This window comes from Acomys russatus, chromosome 13, assembly GCF_903995435.1.
Source record: "Acomys russatus chromosome 13, mAcoRus1.1, whole genome shotgun sequence".
Classification (NCBI taxonomy): Eukaryota; Metazoa; Chordata; class Mammalia; order Rodentia; family Muridae; genus Acomys; species Acomys russatus.
This window is the reverse complement of record NC_067149.1, coordinates 36471096-36492959: the sequence shown is the minus strand read 5'-3', so window position 1 is coordinate 36492959 and position 21864 is coordinate 36471096. Positions and strand designations below refer to the sequence as shown.

General features: G+C 47.1%; 1 protein-coding gene across 1 annotated transcript; it reads right to left on the bottom strand.

The window, feature by feature from the left end:
• Window positions 1-14989: 14989 nt before the first annotated feature.
• Bhlhe40 (basic helix-loop-helix family member e40) lies at window positions 14990-21305 on the bottom strand. Its single transcript, XM_051155020.1, has 5 exons — window positions 20926-21305; window positions 20679-20748; window positions 20290-20397; window positions 19282-19405; window positions 14990-17453 (listed from the first exon to the last, which is right to left on the bottom strand). The coding sequence occupies exons 1-5, from the start codon at window positions 21003-21005 to the stop codon at window positions 16588-16590; spliced, it is 1248 nt and encodes a 415-aa protein (XP_051010977.1). The 5' UTR covers window positions 21006-21305; the 3' UTR covers window positions 14990-16587.
• Window positions 21306-21864: the final 559 nt, after the last annotated feature.

The window sequence follows — 21864 nt, the reverse complement described above, 5'->3', positions numbered from 1 at the left end:
TGGTCTACAGACCGAGTCCAGGATAGCCAAGGCTACAGAGAAACCCTGTCTCCGGCGGGGGTTGGGGGTGAGGAGGGATCGGGGGGCAGTGAGGGGAATGTTGACTTCTGACTCAAATAGTTTGCGGAGAGAAACAAAAGAGGCCAGGTGTCTTGGAGGCTCAGTACTGCACGTACTGTCAATAATGAGTCCCTTAACTATAGGGGGAGACAGGGCAGGCACAGGCTCATGCCAGAACAGCACACACCAAAGCCAACGGTAGGCTCTCATTATCCGTGGCTTAAATTGACAAGGTCAACTCCTCGGAGTCAGAACACCTGGCCAGAAACTGCTCTCCACTTAACCTAAGCAATACAGAGACGCTCCAAGACTGAATCTTGAGTGGCTCTGGGAAGCTTGACAGAAACAGAGATGTAATTTCACCACCCCCATCTCGCCCCCACTCCTACCACTACATTACCCCCAGAGTCAGTCACCAAAGGGGAAGATCCTGATTGGCTTGACTGGATTATGTGTCGACTATCCCATCCAATCAGGAAAGAGTTGAGAAATACTGCCCTGGCCACCCAGGGGCTCAGCCCAGAAGGGTTGGAGGTACCTGTGAGGGAAGACGGTGCTTCAGCCCTCGAAGGCCTGAGCTTGCTGTTTGTCTTGTACACTGTCAGAATGAATGGCACCACCCAACTAGATGGCGAGCACAAGGACAAAATGGTGGCCTTCTCTCTCAGACACATCCTGTGTGCTGCACCGAAGCCAGCGCAACTACTAGTGCCATGGTCACATAAAGAAGGAAACACTGACGCCCGGAGACAGGGTGATTGACCTCAGGTCACACAGATCAGACTGAAGATTCCAGTCCCCACCCTCACAGGGAAGCCCCTGAGTGCAGAGTCACTTCCTACCTCCCCGCAGCTTATCTTGAGTAATCTATGCATCTTCAAGGTTTTTGTTTTTAGTGTTGTTTCTATAGTGGCAGGAGGTGCCCACACTGATTCATTTCTGTCTCATTCATGTGAAGGAATTTTGACTGCATTCCAGACAGGTGGGTTTGCTCTCAAACCTGCCTCTCAGGCCTCCCAGCTTTTCCTAGGACTATTTCCTCTGCTCCTGTGCCTACTAACTGGTCTTATCTGCCAAGGACTATAGTCAGGCATCTTTGAACACCAGGGATGACTGGTCTGGAGTTCCATGTGTTAGGAGTCCTAGATCAAGGCCTGTGTAATAGCTGCTTCCTCCTCCTCATGGTGGTCCTTGTGCCATTTCTGACATCTGACCTAGCAGTGTCCCTTGGCTGACACAGGCATGGCTCCATCTCTGCCTTGATCTTCAAAAAGTATCCCTTTATGTAAAATAACCAATCAGCAAGGTTAGTATGATGGCTGGGGTGGAGTGATTGCCTCATATGCACAGCGACCAAGGTGCAGTCTCTGCTACTATCAAGAAAGAAAGAAAGAAAAACTACAGCAAGGCAGGCTATAGTGGTTCATAAAACTCCCAGCAGCTGAGGCAGGAACATCAGTAGAACTCTGAGGCCTGCCTAGGTGAGAGATGATAGATAGATAGATAGATAGATAGATAGATAGATAGATAGATCCTGTATCAAAAACCCAAAGCAACTAACCGACCAACCAAACGAACGAAACAGCAGAAACCCCACCAGTCAGTATTAAGAGGCTAGCCTCATGACCTCATATTGCTCTTATTACTTCTAAAGGATCCTAGTCAATGAGCAGGCTTGATAGCACATGTCTATAATCTTAGCACAATAGGTGACACAGGAGAATTATGGGTTTAAAACCACCCTGGGCTCCATATTATGATCTTGTCTCTAAAGCCCATGGGCTGAGGATGTAGCTCAGCAGCAGAGTCTTTGCTTAGCATATGCAGGCCGTGGGGTTTCCCTGAAAAGAAGGGAGGGGACGTGGAGACATAGTTGAGTTGATAGAGTCCTTGCCTAGGACATAAAAAGTACTGGGTTCAATGCCCAGATCTCTCTAAACCAGGTCTAGCGGCACACAGTGGTGGCAAAGACTTTTCAAATAAGGTCACCTGCTAAGTACTGAGAGTCTTAGGACTGGCTGTCAGGGATGGCATCACCCGCAATAGGCAGAGCCTTCTCCTGTCAATCACTTGGGGACATTTTCTCAATCGAGGTTCCCTCTTTTCAGATAACTCCAGCTTGTGTCAAGTTGACATAAAATTAGTTAACTAATTTTTGACAGGTTTTTTTTTTTTTTTTTTTTTTTTGAGGAAGGGGTTCAGTTGAGGCCATAACAAACTGTTCTTACACCCTTTGCCACCTCAACCAGACAACTCCTACCTACCTATCCCTGCTCAGGCAAACTTTTCCCCAAATGCCGCAAACAATCCCCAGACCTGTGGCCTGCTTTCCCGTGTCCCGCCTCCACGTTATTCCAGATCATTGGCTTCTGTCTGTGCAGTTATCCCATTTACATACGTCCTCCTTGTGCTGTCAGTTTCATGGTGACAGGAACATGTGTCTCTGTGCACCCCTAAGTCCCCTGGCACTAATCATCAAGACCGAGCAAGGCCTTGGAGGCAGGCAGGCACCTCTCTCCTCTAAACAAAAAAAAAATCTGTAGCCTGGACTACTGAGAGCCAACAGCTACACTCAAACGTCCTCCCAGTAGTCTGTCACATTGAACCAGGGAAGGCCCAGCTTGCATATATGGAGTGGCCTCAGGAGTGCCGGAGAGCTCGGAGTGCCAGAAGGGAAAGCAAGGTGACCTGATTTGAAACTGAAGCCTGGACACTTGCAGGAGATGATGGGGCACAGCTGGGGTAAGATGTTCAGAGGAGATAAGGAGGATTTCTTTACCATGCAAGGGGCCAGAGGGAGCATCACTTTTCAGAAAGGTAGGCTGACTGGTCAGACACCACTGCCGCCTATGCTTCAGGTGACCTGCTGTGCCACAGTGTCCTATGACAGAAGACAACACTTCATTGTGCGCCTCATTTGCCCCTAGGATGTGACTATTTGGCCACAGTTGTAGTAGAAATACAGACTTACCCCTTATAGATTTTCTTTCCCCTTTTGTGCATGGGGAAAGTAGTATATTTCAGATAGCTGTTTCCAGTGACTTGTATGTGGCTAAGATGTACAATATGACCTGTCCCTCATGTTGGCCAGGGACCCGTGGGAATACCCCATGCTGAATCCCAGAGGGAAAATTTCTGGAAGCCAGTCCAAGACAGGGCCATCCTGGAAAAAATGACTTAGGGAACAGGCCCCACAGTTTTTCCCCCAGTGAAGGACTGACTCACTGTAGCAGGCCCCAGCTGGCTGGGACTCGGGGCCAGTGGCTCGGAACATGCCTGCACAGTGAGTGCCTTGTCTGCAAGGCTGGGCCTTGCAAAGCTATGGGTCAGGGGAGCCAAAGCCACCGCCCTAAGAAACACCCCAGTACACAGCCAGACTTGGGAGCCCCAAGGGAAGCCAATACTAGGCTCTGCCCACCCCCACCCCCATCTTCTTTTCTCTCCCACTGTTGAAAGCCTAGGTATAACTCTGGCTAGTCAGGCCCAGAGAAGCCCCAGGGCCCCCAAAAGAAGCCCTTATAGACTGAGGTCTGTGTTACAGGAAATGCCGAATGAGCATAGCTCTAAACGTAACATAGGTAAGCTCCATGGGGCCTGATTTTTAAAAGTGTTTATTTAATTATTATTGTTTGTATATGTGTGTGTATACACCAAAGGGTGCATGTGGGGGTCAGAGGACAACTTGCAAGGGTTGGTTCTCTCCTTCCATCATGTGTGTTCTGGGGATTGAGCTCAGGTCAATTGGCAGCAAGTACCTTTACCCACTGAGCCATCCCATCAGCCCATGATTTTTCTTATAAGATAATCTCACTGCCTCCCTTTTGGAGAGAAATTGTTCTCCAGGTTAGGGAGAGACAGGAAGCAGAAGCATCATCTCTCCCACTGCTCAATGGGTCCTTCAGTGCTATGAAGTAGGGACTCTGTTTCTGACTACCTTTCCTCCTGACTTCTTTGTCCAGTTTGGCATCCAGCATTCTTCTGTTATCCAAGGTCCTGTCAGCAAGGTCATTTGAGTCATGCCTCTGTTGAAACCCTCCCTGTGCCATCTGCTTGCTGTATGACCTTGGGTGAGTCACTTGAGTTCACTGAGTCTGGATTTGGATTAGGATACAATGGTGTTCCACAAAATGCATCTGCCTTGTGTGGTAGCAGCAGTGTCTGGCTATAAACAGACTTCTGTCAGCTTCTCCTCTTATCTCTCTCTGGCCTCCCGCCCCATCTCTCTGAAAAGACAGTTATATCAGCCATTTGCACTTTAGTCTATGTCCCTGTGAATGCATTGAATTGCCTGCTATAGGCTAATTTGCACTACATGCATTTGCACTCAAGGTCTTGTCATTGTCACAGCAGTCTTTACAAGGTCACTAAGACCACCTTTGGTGATTGTAGAAATGATTCAAGGAGGTGACAACATTTTTTGAGGCCACCCAGCACAGCCTGAGATGTCACTTACTCTTTGGGATTCATCTCTGCAATAAGTATAAAATCCATGTAAGAGCATAGGACCTGTCCATCCCCTTTGGATGGAGTTGCCTTTTTCACAGAGGGGAGGGCTGGCAGTGCCTAGCACACCTGCTTCTTTACAAGTACCTACTGGCATACCACTGTGTGCAGACGTTGAAGATTAACTTGAAATTCCATTCTCCTATATTACAGAAACTACACTGGGTAGATAGATAGATAGATTATAGATAGATAGATAGATAGATAGATAGATAGCTGGGAAGATGGCTCAGTGGACAAAGTGTTTGACATGCAATCATGAAGACCTGAGTTTGAATGTCCAGGACCTGTGTGAAGCTGAGTGAAACAGAGACAAGAGAATTCCTGGAAGCTTGAGGGCCAACCAGCCTGGTATATGCATCAGCAAGCAACAGAGACACTATATGAAATGAAGCAGAGGGAAAGGACTAGCATCTGAGGCTGTCCTCTGATCTCCACACAGGAGCACGCACCGGTACTAACACACATGAATATACACACACAGATCACACACACACACACACACGAGAGAGAGAGAGAGAGAGAGAGAGAGAGAGAGAGAGAGAGAGAGAGAGAGACAGACAGACAGACAGACAGACAGACAGACAGAGACAGAGAGAAGAGAGACAGAGACACCCAGAGAGACAGAGACAGAGAGACACAGAGTTATTTTTACAGTGTTTTAGGGTCTCTCACAGGATCATACTATATAGCCTCAGGCTTCCCTCTACTTCAGAATCCTCCTGCCTCTGCCTCCTAAGTGCTGGGATGCTGGTGTTGTGTGTAGGTGTGTTCGTCCAGATGCTCATACATCCTTCTAAGTAACCCCACCTGGGAGTTTAGCTCATAAATACTATTACATAACTACAGAGTGGCACCTGTATTACTTCACGCACTTCTGCAGCTCTTCTGGTAATGGCGAGACATCAAAAATAGCCCTTAGCCAAATGTCATGGTTGTATATGGATCCCAGAACTCAGGAAATGGAGCAGGAAGATCACAAATTCACAGCCTGATGGTAGTTAGACTACCACCCCAAAAGTCAAGCATGGTGATACACACCTGCAGCCCTAGTTAATATTCGAGAGGTAGAGATAGGAGGGTCACAGTTCAAGGTCAAGGCTACATGAGACTCTACGAAAGAAAGAAAGAAAGAAAGAAGAAAGAAAGACGAGAAACACACACATGCACACGGAAGAGAAACAGACAGACAGAGGAGAGATAGAAAGAAAGAAACAGGGGTGCAGTAGAGGTAGACAGTCAGAAAGAAGGAGAGGAGAAAGACAAAGAAAGTGAGAGAGATGGAAAGAGCAAAAGAAGAAAGAAGGGTGAGGCAAACAGTCAGAAAGAGAGAAGGGAGAAGGAGGGAGGAGAGAGAGAAGGAGGAGGAAGGAGGAGGAGGAAAGAAGGGAAGAAGAAGGGGAAGAGAAGAGGAGAGGAGAGGAGAGAAGAGGAGAGAAGAGGAGAGGAGAGGAGAAGAGAAAACTTACAAATGCCTAACTGGGACTTAGTCAAACAAATCTGTGCAGTGCATTACTACACAGTAGTAAGAGAGAACTGAACACCTATGTATTCACGTGGGTAGGTTCCCATGTAAATATTAAGTTAAATAAGAACTGTGGAGTCATGTGAATAGCATGCTATTTTTGTGTGGAAAGAAAAGGAGACTAATGATCATCTGCATTTATATTTGTATGGTTTTGTATAATTAAACATTACAAGAACTTAAAACTGTTTCTACCCATCTAGTTGTGGGTGAGTGTGATGGGATTTATATACCTGAGAATTATAGAAACAGGTGGACTCTTTCTCTTTATATTTTTAAAATTAGAAACCAAGGAGCTAGAAAGATATATCAGTGCTTAAGACAACTGCCAGCTCTTGGACAGGACTCAGGTTCAGTTTCCAGCACCCACATGGTGGGTGACAACCTTCTGAACTCCAGTTCTAGGGAATCCAATGCCCTCTTCTGGGCTTTATAGGCACTTTATGCATGTGGCACACATACATGCAGACAAACTCTCCTACACATAAAATTTTAAAAATTTGAAGCCTGGAGCATGCCTTTCATCCCAGCACTTAAGAGGCAGAGGCAGAGGCAGAGGCAGAGGCAGAGGTAGGTGGATCTCTGTAAATTCAAGGCCAGCCAGGGTCTACGGAGTGAGTTCCAGGACACACAGCCACAGCTACACAGAGAAATCTGTCTTGAAAAAAAAAAAAAAAAAACCATCTGAAACCTGTCTTGAAAAAACTAAAAATAAATAGGCAAGCAAGCAAGCAAACAAACAAACCAATCATATTGTATTCAGCAAATGAGTTAAAGAAATGACATCCCAGGACTGTTAAATTTTAAAGTCTAACAGTATGGTGGAGGGTTTGTTTATTTGGTTTGATTTTGGTTTTTTGAGACAGAATTTCTCTGTGTAGCCCTACCTGGCCTAGAACTTAGAGACCTGTCTGCCTTTGCCTTCAGACTACTGGTATTGAAGGCAGATGCCACCACGACCTGACTTTTTTTTTTTTTTTTTAAGAGTATTATCTTTTAGAGATCTGTACAAGCGATTGCAATTAGCCAATGGTGGAATGCTGGGTAGGCAAATTGGAAGCAAGTTGGAGGCAAGATGGGTCTGGCCCCCAGATAAACATTCCCTTTCCTATAGCGATAAACACCGAAATATTTACAAATAGAACTATATAATGTCCAAATTTGTTTCAAAGTAATACAGAAGGAGAAAAAGATGTATGGTATGAATGGATGAAACTGACCTGGAATTTGAAGCTATGAGATTAGTAAACAGAGGGTTCTTCTTGCTGGTCTATTATTTTTTCTTCTAATGATGAGACTCAACTCAGGACCAAATTGCTGCACTACCACTTTTATACCCCATCTATCTATTTATCTACCCTCAAATTCACTAGGTTGTCAGGATCACCTTTGAGCATTTGGTCCTTTGCCTGTGAAGTACTTAGATTACAGGTCTACATTACCACGCTTGATTTTATGTAGTTCTGGGGGTCAAATCCAGGTCTCTGTATGTGCTAAGTAAGCAAGCAAGCAAGCATTCTATCAACTGAGCCCCAGGGAAGATTTTGATTATTTTTCTAAGGATTTACTTGTTTTTTATATGTTTGCCTCTGTGTGTGTGTGTGTGTGTGTGTGTGTGTGTGTGTTTACTTTCTGTGTGCCTGGTACCCATGGAAGCCAGAAAAGAGTATCCTCTGGAACAAAAGTTACAAGCAGTTTGTAAGCCACCTAGTCCTCTGGAAGAACAGCAATTGTTCTTAACCACTGTCATCTACTCATTTTTTTTTTTCTTTTCCCCCAAGCCCTGGTAACTGCCAGTCTGTATTCTGTTGCTATGGTTTTATCTAATCTGTACACTTCATATAAAAGATTTCACCTAATACGTGACCTTCTGTGTCTGGTTTGCTTCATTTAGCCTAGTGTTTCTGGCATTCATCTATCTTATTCTTATGCCACTCCTTCCCCCTTTCTTCCTTACTAAATTTATTTATTACTTGAATGTGGAAGGTTGGAGGACAACTAGAATGGATGATTTCTCTCCTTCCACTATTTTGGTCCCAGGAATCAAACTCAGGCCATCAGGCCTGGTATCAAGAACTCTTACCCTATGAACCATCTCACCCACCCAACTTCACTACTTTCAGTGACTTAGCAATATTCTACTGCAAATGTACCCCACAGTTTACTCATTCCTTCATCTGCTTATAGACACTTGGATTGTTCACTTTGACTCTTGCAAACATGCTGCTGTGAACATTTGAGTCTTTATTTGGGCCCCTGCTTTCATTTCTTTAGGGCTACACACCTAGGACAAGAACTGTGTATTATTAGATAATTCTGTATCTTTTATTGAGCAAGCTGTTTGCCCCTATAAGCTGTACCATTTCATATTCTCTGTAGCAACCTCCCATCATCTCTCTACATCCTCAACAACACTTGTTATTTTCTGGTTTAAAAAAAAATGATTGTTATTTTCATAGCTGTCTTGGCGGGTGTGAAGTGATGCATCGTGGTGGTTTTGGGTTGCAGTTCTCCGATGACTAATGAGGTTGAGCATCCTTTCGTGTGTTTGCTGGCCACTTGTGTGTCTCCTTTAGAAGGATCCTATTCACATCCTTTGCACCTTATAAATTGGCCTGCTTCTATTTTTGGTTGTTTCTGTCCACTTACTAGAAAAGACATAAGTACGAGAAGTGCTTAAAACCTCTCCTTCTCTCTCTCTTTGAGACAGGTCTCATGTAGCTCAGGGTGGCCTCAAACTTGTAGCATATCAGGGGACAACCTCCAACTTCTAATCCTTCTGCTTCTACCTCTGGTGCTGGAATCATAGGGATTTACCACCATTCCCAGGTTGTATGTGTGTGTGTATGTGTGTGTGTGTGTGTGTGTGTGTGTGTGTGTGTGTGTGTATAGAACCCAGGGTCTTGAGCCAACCCAGGTTCTTACCAACTAAGCCACAGCCTCAGCCTATTTGTTCCATTCTTCCTTCCTTCCTTTCCTTCCTTCCCTCCCTCCCTCCCTCCCTCCCTTTTCTCCTCCCTTCCTCCCTCTTTTCTCTTTATTTTGAGAGTGCCACCATCTTGAGTTCTCCTGCCCTCCTAATTCTTCAACTCTTTAACACAGTTCCTTACATTGTGGTGGACACCGCCCCCCCACACAACTTAAAATTATTTCACTGCTACTTCATAACTTTAATTTCGCCACTGTTATGACTAGTGACGCAAATACCTGCATCTTCTGATGGTCTTGGGTGAGCCCTGTGAAAGGTCATTTAATCCCCAAAGGGGTGATGACCCACAGGTTGAGAACCGATGTCCTAAGATCCTTGCCTAATCTCTATCCCATCTCTTCATGATTAATTTTCTTTTTCTTTCCAGTTTTTTTTTTTCCTTCAGGTTTTTGAAAGAGGGTCTAACTCTGTAGCCCAGGTTGGCTTTAAGCTTTTAATTCTCCTATCTCAGCTTCAGAAGTTTGGAGTTTATAGCGTGGGCTACCACATTGGGCTTCCCCCACCCCCTTCTCCTTAAATAAATAAGCATATGTTTCCCCCTCTTTGTCCCCTAAAAAGTCTCTGTGCAGTGAGAGACAGGGACAGGGACAGCAGCAGTTGGTGTCACATGCCCTTGGTCTCAGCCTGAAGTTGACCCTGTCCCCAGAGCCCATGTGCCTCCTCCGGAGTCCTACCTCCATTACTTTGCTGAGGCTTGCCCTGGAGGGGAGGGCCCATCTATAAAAGAAGACACCCTCTGGGCCCATAGCCAGTCACATCACAAGATAGGATAGCCCTGCAGGGACACAAGGACTTCCACTGCCAAGGGGAGGGGCTCTGTCAGCTCATGTTCAGAGGCTGTAGGCAGCCAGGCCAACGGTTGGGGTAAAACAGGGAGTGGTTCTGGGTGGATGGGGGCGGGGAGTGCCCTGAGTGGTTGAGCTCCCTCAGAATTCTAGGTGAGAGAGGGAAGGGGGCATAGTCTGCAACCTGTCAAACTCCTTAGTGACAGTTTTCAGCAGCAGAATTCTTATTTCAAAAAACTGCTATGATGTACAGGACACTGGAGGGAGCTGCTCCCTGGAGCGGGCAAGAAGCATAAAACCTTCCTCCCTCTTGCCCAGCAGGTTCCTCTGGGAAGACTTGAGTCTCAGGAAATGCATAATCTTTATATGAAATCACAAAGGAGCTCAATACATTCCGTCTTGTTTGGGGGCCCTTTAGGGGCTCTGCGTGGTCCAGGAGCTATACCCAGTGGTCCTCCAAACTCTAACATGACATGGTAGTCTGGCATCTTAATTGCTTCTCATCAACCAGACCCCAGAGCCACCACCAAGGATGAGAGTCAGGACAGACGCCTCTGTGCTCTGTTTCTGGAGTGGTGAAATGTCCTCCCAGAAGGAGAGTTCCACACTCAGGACACCCACCTTGCTGCCGACAGTGGTCCATTGACTTTTGGCTCTCTTGCCTTTCCTATCAGATTCAAGTGTTCAGCCCATTCTGTTTTTGTTTGCTCTGGTTTTCCAGTTGTTTGCTTGCTTGCTTGCTTAAGATGGTCATGTGTAGCCCAGGCTGGCTTTGAACTCTTTCTGGAGCCAAAGATAATCTAATCTGATTCTCTTGCCACCAAATGAAGAAGGCTGGCATTACAGCTATGTATCACCACGCAGTTTTATGTGGCAGTGCAGATGGAATCTAGGACATTTCACATGCCAAGCAGGGATCTACCAACTACATTCTACCTCCAGCTCTTTTTATTTATTTATTTATATTTTTTATTGCTGTTGATTGTTTTTGTTTTGATTTTAGGCAAGATCCCATAGCACAGAACTTGCTATATACTGATGTTGACCTGGAGCTCCCAGCCCTCCTGTCTCTACTTGCTGAGTGCTGTGCACTACGATGTGAAACTGTGCTTTCATCGTGAAGGCAGTAGTCTGTTCCTGGGTGTGTGATGGGGTGGTGGCTGGGAGGACACTTAACGTAAGTGTCAGAGGAAGCCTTGGGCAGATGGCTTTGCTCTGAACTTCGTAGTTTGATTCTCCTGATAGGCATCTACAGGGCTGCTGTGAGGTTCCGAAATGAGAAACTATGTGTCAAAGCTCAGCCTTGCAGCAGCTCTAGTTAGAAGTAAACCTAGCCGGGTGGTGGTGGTGGTGGTGGTGGTCATGGCACATGCCTTTAATCCCAGCACTTGGGAAGTAGAGGCAGGCGGATCTCTGTGAGTTTGAGGCCAGCCTGGTCTACAGAGCGAGTTCCAGGTCAGTTAAAGCCACACAGAGAAACTGTGTCTTGAAAAGCAAAAGTAAATTTGAACTACAGAGAAAGCATGGCTTTGTTCTTAATACCATGGGTCACCTCAGGGAACACATTTTCCCTCTGGGCTTTACTTTTCTCATTTCTAAATGAGGCATGTTAAAAACAAAACAGGCACCATGTGCTTGCAACCCCAGCAGTCAGGGAGGCAGAGCTAGGCGGATCTCGGGAGTTTGAACACAGCCTGGTCTACAAAATGAGTCCAGGATAGTCAAGACTACACAGAGACACCCTGTCTCGAAAAACCAAATCAAACCAACCAAACCAAACCAAACCAAACCAAACAAAAAACAAAAACAATAAAGAAAGAAAGAAAGGAAGGAAGGAAGGAAGAAAAAAGAAAAGAAACCCATAAAACAAAATTTAAAAAACCAACCAAACAAAATCATCAGGCCACAGAGATGGCCCAGTGGTTAAGAGTACTGGCTGCTCTTTGAGAGAACCAGAATTCAGTTCTCAGCACCTAAATGGTGGCTCACAACATCTCTAACTCCAGTCCCATGGGATCTGATGCCCTCTTCTGGCTTTGGAAGGCACTAGGCGTGCACGTGAAACATATACATGCACAGAAGCAAAATCTTCATATACATAAAGTAAAAATGAAAAAAAAAAAAAAGGCTTTTTTAAAGAAGTGGGCTCGGTGGCTTAAGACATTTGCCACCAAGCCTGATGACCCTCAGTCTCCAGGCCTTACAATTCCTACAATTGTACGGTGACCTCTCCATGCCTGCACCATAGCAATACCCTTCACCCATAAATAAGTGCACTTTATACGTTGCCTTAATTGCTTGAGGTGGACACAGTAGACATACCTCTAACTAATCCCAGCGCTCAGAGATGTTAGGAGTTTGAGGCCAGCCAGGGCTACATAGCAGAGTCTTATTTTAAGTTTTAAAAGTGAGGGTGGTGGCATATTAGTGTCCACTCTTCATAGCTGCTACAAGAAGTACAATTCAGCAAGCACAGGGATGTGACTCTAGTACTGAGATAGCTAACAGAGTCTTGGCTACAAAGAGGTTAGGGAGCTAGAGGCCAGCCTGGGCTACATGAGACCCTGTCTCAAACAACCCCGGGACCCCAAACAGAGAGAGGATCACATAAAATCCTTAATAGTAAAAAAAAAAAAAAAAAAAAAAAAAAAATCAAAATAAAGTATTGGTTGTAATTAGTGCTGCTTTTACTATTAAAAAGAAAAAACCGTTACTATAACAAGAAGGACAATGTAGTTTTGTAATTCAGCAATAGACGTCACAGCCTAAACACTTAGGTTTCATCTCATCTGCAGTTTACTACTGGAACTGTGTGACTCTGAGCAAGAGCTTAACCTGCCTGTGCCTTCCTTCTCAGATTCATGGGAGTGTGAATTGTACCGACTACATGCAGGTGCCGTGACCATTGTGTCTTGTATGGGGAGTGCTCTGAGAAAGGCCGGGTGAATATTAGGTGCTACAGAAACGATTCTGGAGTAGGTTCTGTTTTGTGTTTCGCTTTTCGAGAAAGGGTTTCTCTGTGTAGCCTTGACTGTCCTGGACTCGCTTTGTAGACCAGACCGGCCTCGAACTCATAGCAATCAGCAATCTACCTGCCCCTGCCTCCGGAGTGCTGGGACCCGGCTCAGGAGTAGGTTCTGTGAAAGTTGTTCGTCTTCTTGGCTCTCCATTACAATTCCACAAAGCCCACAGAACCAGCAGCCCACTCCAAAGCTGGGCGACTTTGAAGGCAAGTGAACTCATGTTTCTGGGCCTGCTTGTATTCATCTGCAAAATGTGTTATTATGGTCTCTAAGTTGTTAGGGGCTGCGTTAGTGAGAGGTGAACCTTGGGGAGCTTGCCGATCCTTGTTTATTAGGCCAGGGATCCAAAGCTCTGCCTAAAACCAGTTCCTACCCCACCCTACACTCCTTCCCCTCCCCGCCCTAGGATTCCATGCCACCGCGCACCAGGGGGGCCGCGGCCTTGCCCGCAGCCAGGCCCTATTTCTGGGGACCCAGCGATCCCGAAGCCTTGCCAAGCTTCCCCGGGGATCGGGTTTCTGCTGACGCGGTGCCAGGCACGTCTGCTTCCAGGAACCGGCAGCCGCTTTTAGCCGCGGGCCGCACATGAAAGGCTCTAGTCGGAAACGTGACGTTTTGTCAACAGGCGAGGCAGGTCAGCGCTGGGTGAGACCATCCCGGCAGCCCCGCCGAGCACGCCCTGTCTGAAGGCCACCAGATCCCAGGCCTCTGCGCTCCTTGGCCCCAGAGTCCACGCTTCACCCCTCACGGCTCACACACACACCTTTTTAAACAGAGGCCTTCTTTGTCCTCAACTGGGCTGAAGGCTGGGACAAGAGCCACTTCACACACCTTCCTGAACACCCTTGGATCTTCTCCTAAAACCTGGCTTAGAAAAGTTCAGACCGCTCTAGAGGCAGGAAAACAGACAGGCAGCTGTGCCTCTAGGGGGCTTCACGTGGCAGACTCTAGAAGAAACACTCTGGGTTGTCCTCTGCCGGTGGAACCCTCAAATCTATTCTTAGTTCAGGGTGCTCAAACCACTTCTTGCTGTCCAGAGTTATTCCTTGACTCTCTCCTTGGGAGAGAGTTGCCTGGTGGGCTTAGCAGACAGGAGGGATGCTACCCAAGGTAGGACTTAGGGACCATGCCATCTGTGCTACAGGATAGTGTGAGACTCAGAATCCTTAAGTATCTAATCAGGAACAGGCATGACAGAATACCACGACACTCTCTAGAGGCCTGGTCACAGCACTGTGTAGCTTGGGGGCAGCTATGCCCTTTCATCCAGCGCTGAGGACACTGAACTCTCTCCTTTGCAGACCCCCCAGGAGCCAGAGAAAGTGACATTTGGAAGTGCATCACATGCAGGTGGTGCTGGTAATTCCTTGGGGTTAGCTTCCCTACAGGGGAGAACTCCAGACAGCTAGATAATTCTAAATGATTCTAATGCTCTGGATCTTGGATCCTGTCCACGAGGAAACCTCAGGACAAACCAAGATGATGAGAAGGAAGCAACATTCTCAGCCCAGTCATTTAATAATAATAATAATAATAATAATAATAATAATAATAATAATAATAATAATAATAACAACAACAACAACAACAACAACAACACCGCTGAAGGTTTTGGCCAATCCATTATAACTTGCTTGATTTCAAACTATTGGCCTGTTTTAGGAAAGAAGTGCTATCTCCAACCTCAATTACCATCAATAATCCGTTAAATCTTTCCTCAATGTGTGTAACCCTCCAGAAGCCTCCTCGGACACTTCAGTCCATGAGCTCACACTCTTGAATTTTCCCATCAAGCTGCAGGGCAGTTGAGGTTAACTTTGAACACATGCATCGAGTGAGTATAGATGCCTGAGGAGAGGATGTGGTCGGGTTGGTAGACTGCTTGCTTAAGATGTGTAAGGTGGGAGTTCCATCCTCAGCATTGCAGGATACCAGGCGTGGGGGGGGGTGGAGGGGGAGGGGAGCCTCTACTGCTCCAGAGAGCCTGGCTGTAATCCCAGCATTTAGGTGGACACAGGAGAATCCATTCAAGACCAGCCTTGCTACAGAGCAAATCTGATCCCAGCATGTGCTACTACATGTGACCCTGTCCCAAAACAAACAAACAAACAAATAATAAAACAAAAATAATCCAGTATCTATTTACTATGTGGATTCAGCTTGTTCTTCATGCCAGGCACATGACAAGCTCGATGCTGTCTTCAGGCCAGAGGACTGAGGAAGTACCATGACACTCAAGTTATTTTTAAAACCAAGGAGACCATTTCTCTTCCACAGGAAAAAAAGATTCTTTTATTAAGTATTTTTAAAACAACTACTTAACATTTACTTAGATAAAAATATTTACAATTTCACACCTTCAGGAAGGTTCCAAAATATAAACACTGTAACCTCTCCTCTCCCTAGAGAAAAAGAATTATTCTTCTCTTCAAAAACAGGAATACATTCATTTTTCTCACTGTGTAGATCAAGTAATTATACAAATAGACATCTGAAACATTTTCCTTTGTCATATATTTATATAATATATATTTATAACAGCTTTACAAATAAAGGCAACGACTTTTATGCCCAAATAAAAAGAAAGTTAAAACACAAGCATAGTGCATTTTGGAAAAGCTGGTGCAGGGCTGGCTGAGCAAGTCAAGAAAACAAGGACTCTGAATCAAAAATAAAACTTCCTTAAAGGAGACAGAATCCTTTTTAGCAGTAAGGACACTCCATATGCTGCCGGGCAAGAGGGATTAGCCTACAAAAGGATCTTGGGGTGCCAAAGCTCTGCTAGGCCTTTGAGAAGCTTGATTCAAAGCTTTAGGATAGACTGAAATCCAAGTCTGGCTGTGCAATAAGGGATAGTAGCAATTGATTGCTTAGCTTTGTGCACTTTGGGACATTTGGGGCATCTGCCATCTCCGAGACCGTCCTTTGGTTTCTTGGACAGCATGCCATAGAAGTGAGACCTAGGAAGGGGTGCCACGGGCCTGAGGACTGCTCAGGTCCAGCTTGGGTCCCCAGTAGCCTCAGCTTGTACAAAGGGGGCCATTTTCGGTTCCTTAGTAAGCTTATCACCACAAAAGCCTGAGTTAGGGAACTGCACTGTCTTTATTCATCTGAGGCTGGGGTGGGGGGAGGAGACCTGTGGAAAGTTGCCCAAACCACTACCGTGACATGCCAGTGTTGGCTACCTCGCCACCTTAGCAGAAAGCTCAGTCTGTCCACTCTGTCAGCCTGGTGTGAGTCACCTCGACAATAAAGGGACATGGGTGGGGTCCTAACAGCTGGCTGTGCACTGTGCGTTGGAAGGCCCTCTTTTGAAAGTACCTTTTCTCAAAGCCACAGACAGACCCACCTCCTAAACTGCGGAGTGACTCACAGATCAAGCGTCTGAAGCACAGGAATATCCAACTGATTTCTCTCACAGGAGACTCCTCTGGGTAAAGGAGAAGCCCAGAGGATCTGCTACAGTCCTATCATCTGATGCCAGGCCATCAGGAGGAACTTAATGTCCTACACACACACACACACACACACACACACACACACACACACACACGCACGCACGCACACACGCACGCACTCACACTGAATCTTCTCTGTGGGTCTGCATGGTGGAAGATCTCTCTCTGCACTCACAGACACCTTCGTGGTTTTTGGAATCAGGGAGGAAGGACAGCAAAGCAGCAGGTGATCCCCCTAAAGAGTTTAGTCTTTGGTTTCTAAATTTAAAGGAGGGATCTGCTTCAGAGCCTGCAGCAAGGCCGAAGAGTCGAGGGATGAATGTGCCAAGGGCGAAGGGAGTCTCTGGGGCAAGAGCAAGGGAGTCGGGATCTTATCTGGGTTCATGAAGCTGGAGAGGGCTGCTGCAGAGGTGTTGAGGCCTGGGTATAACACTGGCACAGAGGTGGGGTACCAGCATTTCTCCAGCATAGGCAGGTAGGCAGTCGCTGATGGTGGTATAAGATAGAAGGGCAGGCAAAATGGAGGCTGATGTGGGTGTGGCCCGAGGAACGGGGAACTCATCAGGTCACTGCCAGCAAAGTGGCCTTCCTCCTCTGAGAGCTGCATTCGACTCTTCTTGGTGGGAGGCTCCTCAGATTCTTGCTTAATCGTGCTGACGCGGTCTCCCACGGCAGCGGCGAACCTGCGTCCGTGGTGATCGCTTTTGAAGTATGGCTGCTCAGCGCGCAAGTCGCCCTTCTCTAATTCGCCTCCGTAGCCACTGTCTGTGTCTGTGTCACTTCCGCTCTGCTCCCCACCCGAGGAGGAGGCAAAAGTCCGCTGGATGACTGGCACACAGTTTTTCCCAGGGCCTTCCGTTCCCTTGGCTAGGAAGCTAGGCTTCTCTTTGAAGTCCATGGTTTTGGGAGCTGAGTCCAAGGGTTTCCTGGAAGCATTACCCTGCAGCAGCTCGGAGACCACACGGTGGAGATGAGTGACGAGTTGGGAAGACTTCAGGTCCCGAGTGTTCTCATGCTTGGCCAGGTACTGGAGCACCTCACGGGCACATGTCTGGAAACCTGAGCAGAACATTTCCTGTCCTGCCTCAATATTTCTTCCTGATAGCTCCCCTGGAGAAAAAGACCAGAAAGAAGGATTTTAGAAGGCTGGTAGTAGGTATATCAGGGGCTTTTGTTTCGTGGGTTATTTTTTTTTTTTTTTTAAATCATCAGTCAATTTGCATTTCCAACTCCAAAAGTAATATGCATAGAGAATTATGTTGAAAAGTGTAAAAAAGAAAAAAAAAAAAAAAACAACATTCCTACCACTTAGAGACAGAATTCCTTGTTTTTTATCCTTGGGCTTTGATACAAACTACAATGGGTTATCACTAAGTTACTTACACTCCACTGTCCCCAAACAGGATTTTTAATGTCTGTATGGTACCTCAGAGAAATAGAACAAATTACTCTTGTTGTATTTGAGGTAGTATCTACAGTTTTTCTTGTGATGCGCAAAAAAAAAAAAAAAAGAGCGTTCTTGTGTATGTATAAGTTCAACAGTCGCCGGTTACACTTTTTTTTTTTTTTTTTAAATGAAGCAGTCTCGCAGTCTCATTCTAGCCTAGATTGGCATTGAATTTACTCTGCAACCCAGGCAGGCCTTGAACTCATGGTGAGCTCATCTAACTTTCAAAGTGCTGGGACTGTGAGTCTGAGCTACCACATCCATGCCCAGGCAATTAGGATGGCAAGGGTCTCATGAAAGCAGAAGGCCAGACTGTTACAGTGAAATCAATATAGAAACAATACCACCTAAAGAAATAGTGCCTCTCAACCCACTTCCGTTTTGGAAAGACAGGGTTCTCCTTATTTTGTCTTAGATGGCTTGGAATTCCCTATGCAAAACAGGCTGGCCTTGAATTTAAGATGTTCTGTCTCTGCCTCTTAAGTATGGGACTACAGGCTTGCACCACCATGCCCATGAAAGTTGTAGCTCACACCTGTAATCCCACCACCTGGGAGGGTGAGGCTCGAAGATTTTTGGGTCTGAATTTTAGAAAAGCCAAAAACAAAACCAACCAACCAAACAAACAAAAAATCCAACACCACCCGTACACACAAAAAACTAACCTACTAAACAGTTGCATCTCTCCCCTGTGAACTTTAACTAGGCTCTTTATTTGTAAGTCTCTCCCATATACTGTATCCCTGACTCCCCTACAGATCAGTCCTGGTCAACTTTCTATTTTTAGAAAGAAAACTGGCAGACACACTGGTTTGGTTTTTTTGTGATTCTCGAATTGGCCATGGCCAGGACAGAATTATATGCGAGAAGGCATGTGTTAGGATTCCCTCTGGTCTGTACTGTATGATCCGGAGAGAAGGAAGGTTAGAAGGTGCCTCTTTTTTCTCTGAAACTCGGGAGAAATGAATGATGAAACCAGTGGTTTTGTTAGATTGTGCAATTCGCCAAGATACCTAGTGGCTATTCAGCAAATCCCAATGAAATGCCTGAAAGGAAAAAAAAATCCTGCTGTCATCCTGCCAAGACTGCACCCCACATCCAAAGACAAGGAAGCAAAGAAATCAGGAAAACACTGGGGGCAGACCTGTGTTCTGCTCACTCGTGAGTGAGGGCTCACTAGACCAGCTGTAAAACACCCACAATGCAAATTATAGGTGTCTTGGCATTTTAAAGGAGAATGGGGAAGTCTCTCAGAATCCAGACAGTCTTGGGCCAAAATGTCACAGGAACATTTATTTCATCACTGGCCTAAAATCTACTCATTCCAGGGGCACACAGCCGTGCACTCCGAATGGAAAGTATGACCTTTTAGGAAAGAATAAAAAAGCATCTCCTCCAATGGATGTGCAAAAGTGAATGTAGACAGAAGAGTCTGAGCCACAGCAAGCCTGGGGCTCTCTCTGGAGATGCTAATCAGATTCCAGCACTCACCGGCTTGTAAACCGCTCTGTAGGGCAATGATTTTTTGCTGCTGCTGATCAATTAGGTTTGTCAGTGCTTTCACATGCTTCAAAGTAAGTTCCAGAACCACTGCTTTCTCCAAGTGACCCAAAGTCTGAAGGGAAAAAAAAAAGTCGGTTAAGTCCCAGGAGAGGATTGTTTGTGATGAGAACTGGGTATAAGTAACAACAAAGACTGGAAGAGCCTCTCCTGCCTTACTGAATTTAAAGTCTTCAGTTTAACAAGTACATACTGACGATCGAAGGCTTAAAAAAACAAAAACAAAAACCGAACACGTGTCCTCTATCTTTGGAGGCGTTTTAGTCGCTCTTACAGTCTCAGAAGTGAGCTGACAGATGTATTTCTCCAGCAGCTGCCCTGACCTTAACACCGGGGACTCCAGGGATAACATTTCTCTGCTGTGGTGTCAACCCAGGGAAGGATGTCTACTGTGTCTGGCAACCAAGAGGCTTTCCCAATGTAGGTTTTTCCCCCCTTTCCCTGACACCCTTTAAGAACTTCCAGTCATGCAGGCTTTTGTCTTCCTTTCCAATTATTTTTTCCCCCCCGAAGGAAAAGCCTGAAAGCTTTTGGCTACCACTAAAGGATATGACGAAAATAAAAATAAAGACCCACATTAAAGTAGATCCTCTTACAGATGGAAAGTGGAGAAGGAAAAGGGCAAAAAATAAAAAAAAAATAAACTTTCGTGGTTTGTTCTTCAGTGAAACTAAGAAGGCGGTGAGAAATCACCAAAAGGAAGCTGTGCTAGTGTTGAAGCCAACTTAAAAAGGCCCTAAATGGTTCTGTGTCTGCCTGAAAGTCTTGGGTCAGGGAAAGAGGTTCCCTCCAACCCAGAACTACCAGGAGCTTTGATCCGCCCGTCTAGCCTGCAGTTCCTCGTGACGCCTGCAGGCGGCGGCTGACCCCCCCCCCCCCCCCCCCATCCGCCCTCTGGGCAGAAGAGCTAGTTTGGAGCGCAGCCAGCTTCTCACTTACTGTAAGTTTGAGGTGTTCGGGTAGGAGATCCTTCAGCTGGGCAATGCACTCGTTAATCCGGTCACGTCTCTTTTTCTCAATCAGCCGGTGCGGCAATTTGTAAGTTTCCTGCAAGGAGTACATGGAAGTGATGGGTGCCTGGGGGAGGGAACATGAAGCCACTCTTTCTCCCGGCTCGGCAGCAGGGGAGGAAAAAAAAAAATCCTGCGAGGGCGCAGAGACGCACCCCAGAAGCACCTTCTCTGGCCCTTCTTTCCCAAGTCACTCACTTGTGACAACGAGTTCATCACATCTTGAATCCCCCAGCCAACCTCCCAACAAGCAAACTTTTCTTGGGAACTCGGTGCACAGGAGGGGCTATGGACCAGGGTCCCCAGGGATGCACCTACCTTGCTGTCCTCGCTCCGTTTTATCCCCCGCCTGGACTTGTACACTTGGTACATGTGGGCAAAATCCATCCTGCAGGGAGAAGAACCAGAAAGAGCTTTGACTCCCAAGTGCGCGCTGGCTGCAGGCGCTCTATCCATGCAAGCAAGACCTCCCTCTCCCCATGCTCCCAGGGGTACCCCAAGTTAACAGTGTCGCGGAGCACAAGGCTAGAATCGGAGAATTGAAGGGATCACAGTGCACACTTACCCTGACAAGTCTCCGTGCTCCAGTCCTGGCGCTTTGGGCAAGCAGGTAGGAGGTGGTTGCGCGCTAGGGATCCGCTCCATGATGCGGCGAGCCGGGGCCACCGTGCGCTCCTGTCTGCACTTAGCCGAGCGTCTGAGGGAGGACTTTCCTACAAGGGAGGATCCGAGGGTCTCAAGAGTTATGTTCCTTGGAGCTGGCCTGAGCGTCCTTGCAATGCGCTGGGCTGCTAGAAGCTGTGGCTTTGAGGCGTCGCTTCAGTTGGGGGCGTGCATGGCCGGGTGTCCCGGCGGCTTCTGGCTCCCGCTCTGCGCACAGACTGGCGGTGTGTGCTAGCTGCGCTGTCTGAGCTGTGCGAGCCAAGTGAATGAGAAGTGGGGCGGGCGGGGAGGCGGGAGGGAAGGGAGGGTTGCTCAGGGCGGAGGGGGGGGGTTGCTGGAGGGGACGAGCCGAGGAGTAAGGAGAGGCTGCGGGCTGGGTTAAATGGGAGCGAGTGGGTGGGTAGAAGCTACGTGTTCTACCCTGTGACTCTAAGCACGTCTGGCCGCTGCCGGGGAGGGAAGGAGCGACCTGCCCGCCCTCCCCGGGCTTCATCACATGAGTCTCACGTGTTGGACAACGCTCTGGCGGCTGCGAAGTGCTCCCCCCGCCCCAAACTCGGGCCCCAGGTGTCTGCGGCTGCGGCCTCCTTTCCCCGAAAGAGGGGGTGGCAGCGCAGCTTGAGTCCTACCCAGCTGGGTGGGGGGCACGGAAGCTGGAAGGAACCGGAGAGTTGGGGGGGAGGGGGTAACGTGGGCGAACCTGCCCCAGGGAAATGAAGTAAGTTCCCGTCTCCTGGGAGGGAACGGGGGAGGACGGATCCGCCCGCGTCTGAGTCAAGCCAGGAGAGGAATATCCCTTCGGTCGCTCCAGCCCAGCCTTCTTCCTCCTCCCCCGCCTGAC

What these genes read in the sequence shown, in the direction of transcription:
- Bhlhe40 (XM_051155020.1), bottom strand. Translation starts at nt 21,005, where the DNA reads ATGGAGCGGATCCCTAGCGCGCAACCACCTCCTACCTGCTTGCCCAAA. An exon ending in GAGCACGGAGACTTGTCAGG is followed by an intron (nt 20,749 to 20,925) that starts GTAAGTGTGCAC and finishes TTCTCCCTGCAG; the next exon opens with GATGGATTTTGCCCACATGT. An exon ending in ACAGAGCGGTTTACAAGCCG is followed by an intron (nt 17,454 to 19,281) that starts GTGAGTGCTGGA and finishes CTTTTTCTCCAG; the next exon opens with GGGAGCTATCAGGAAGAAAT.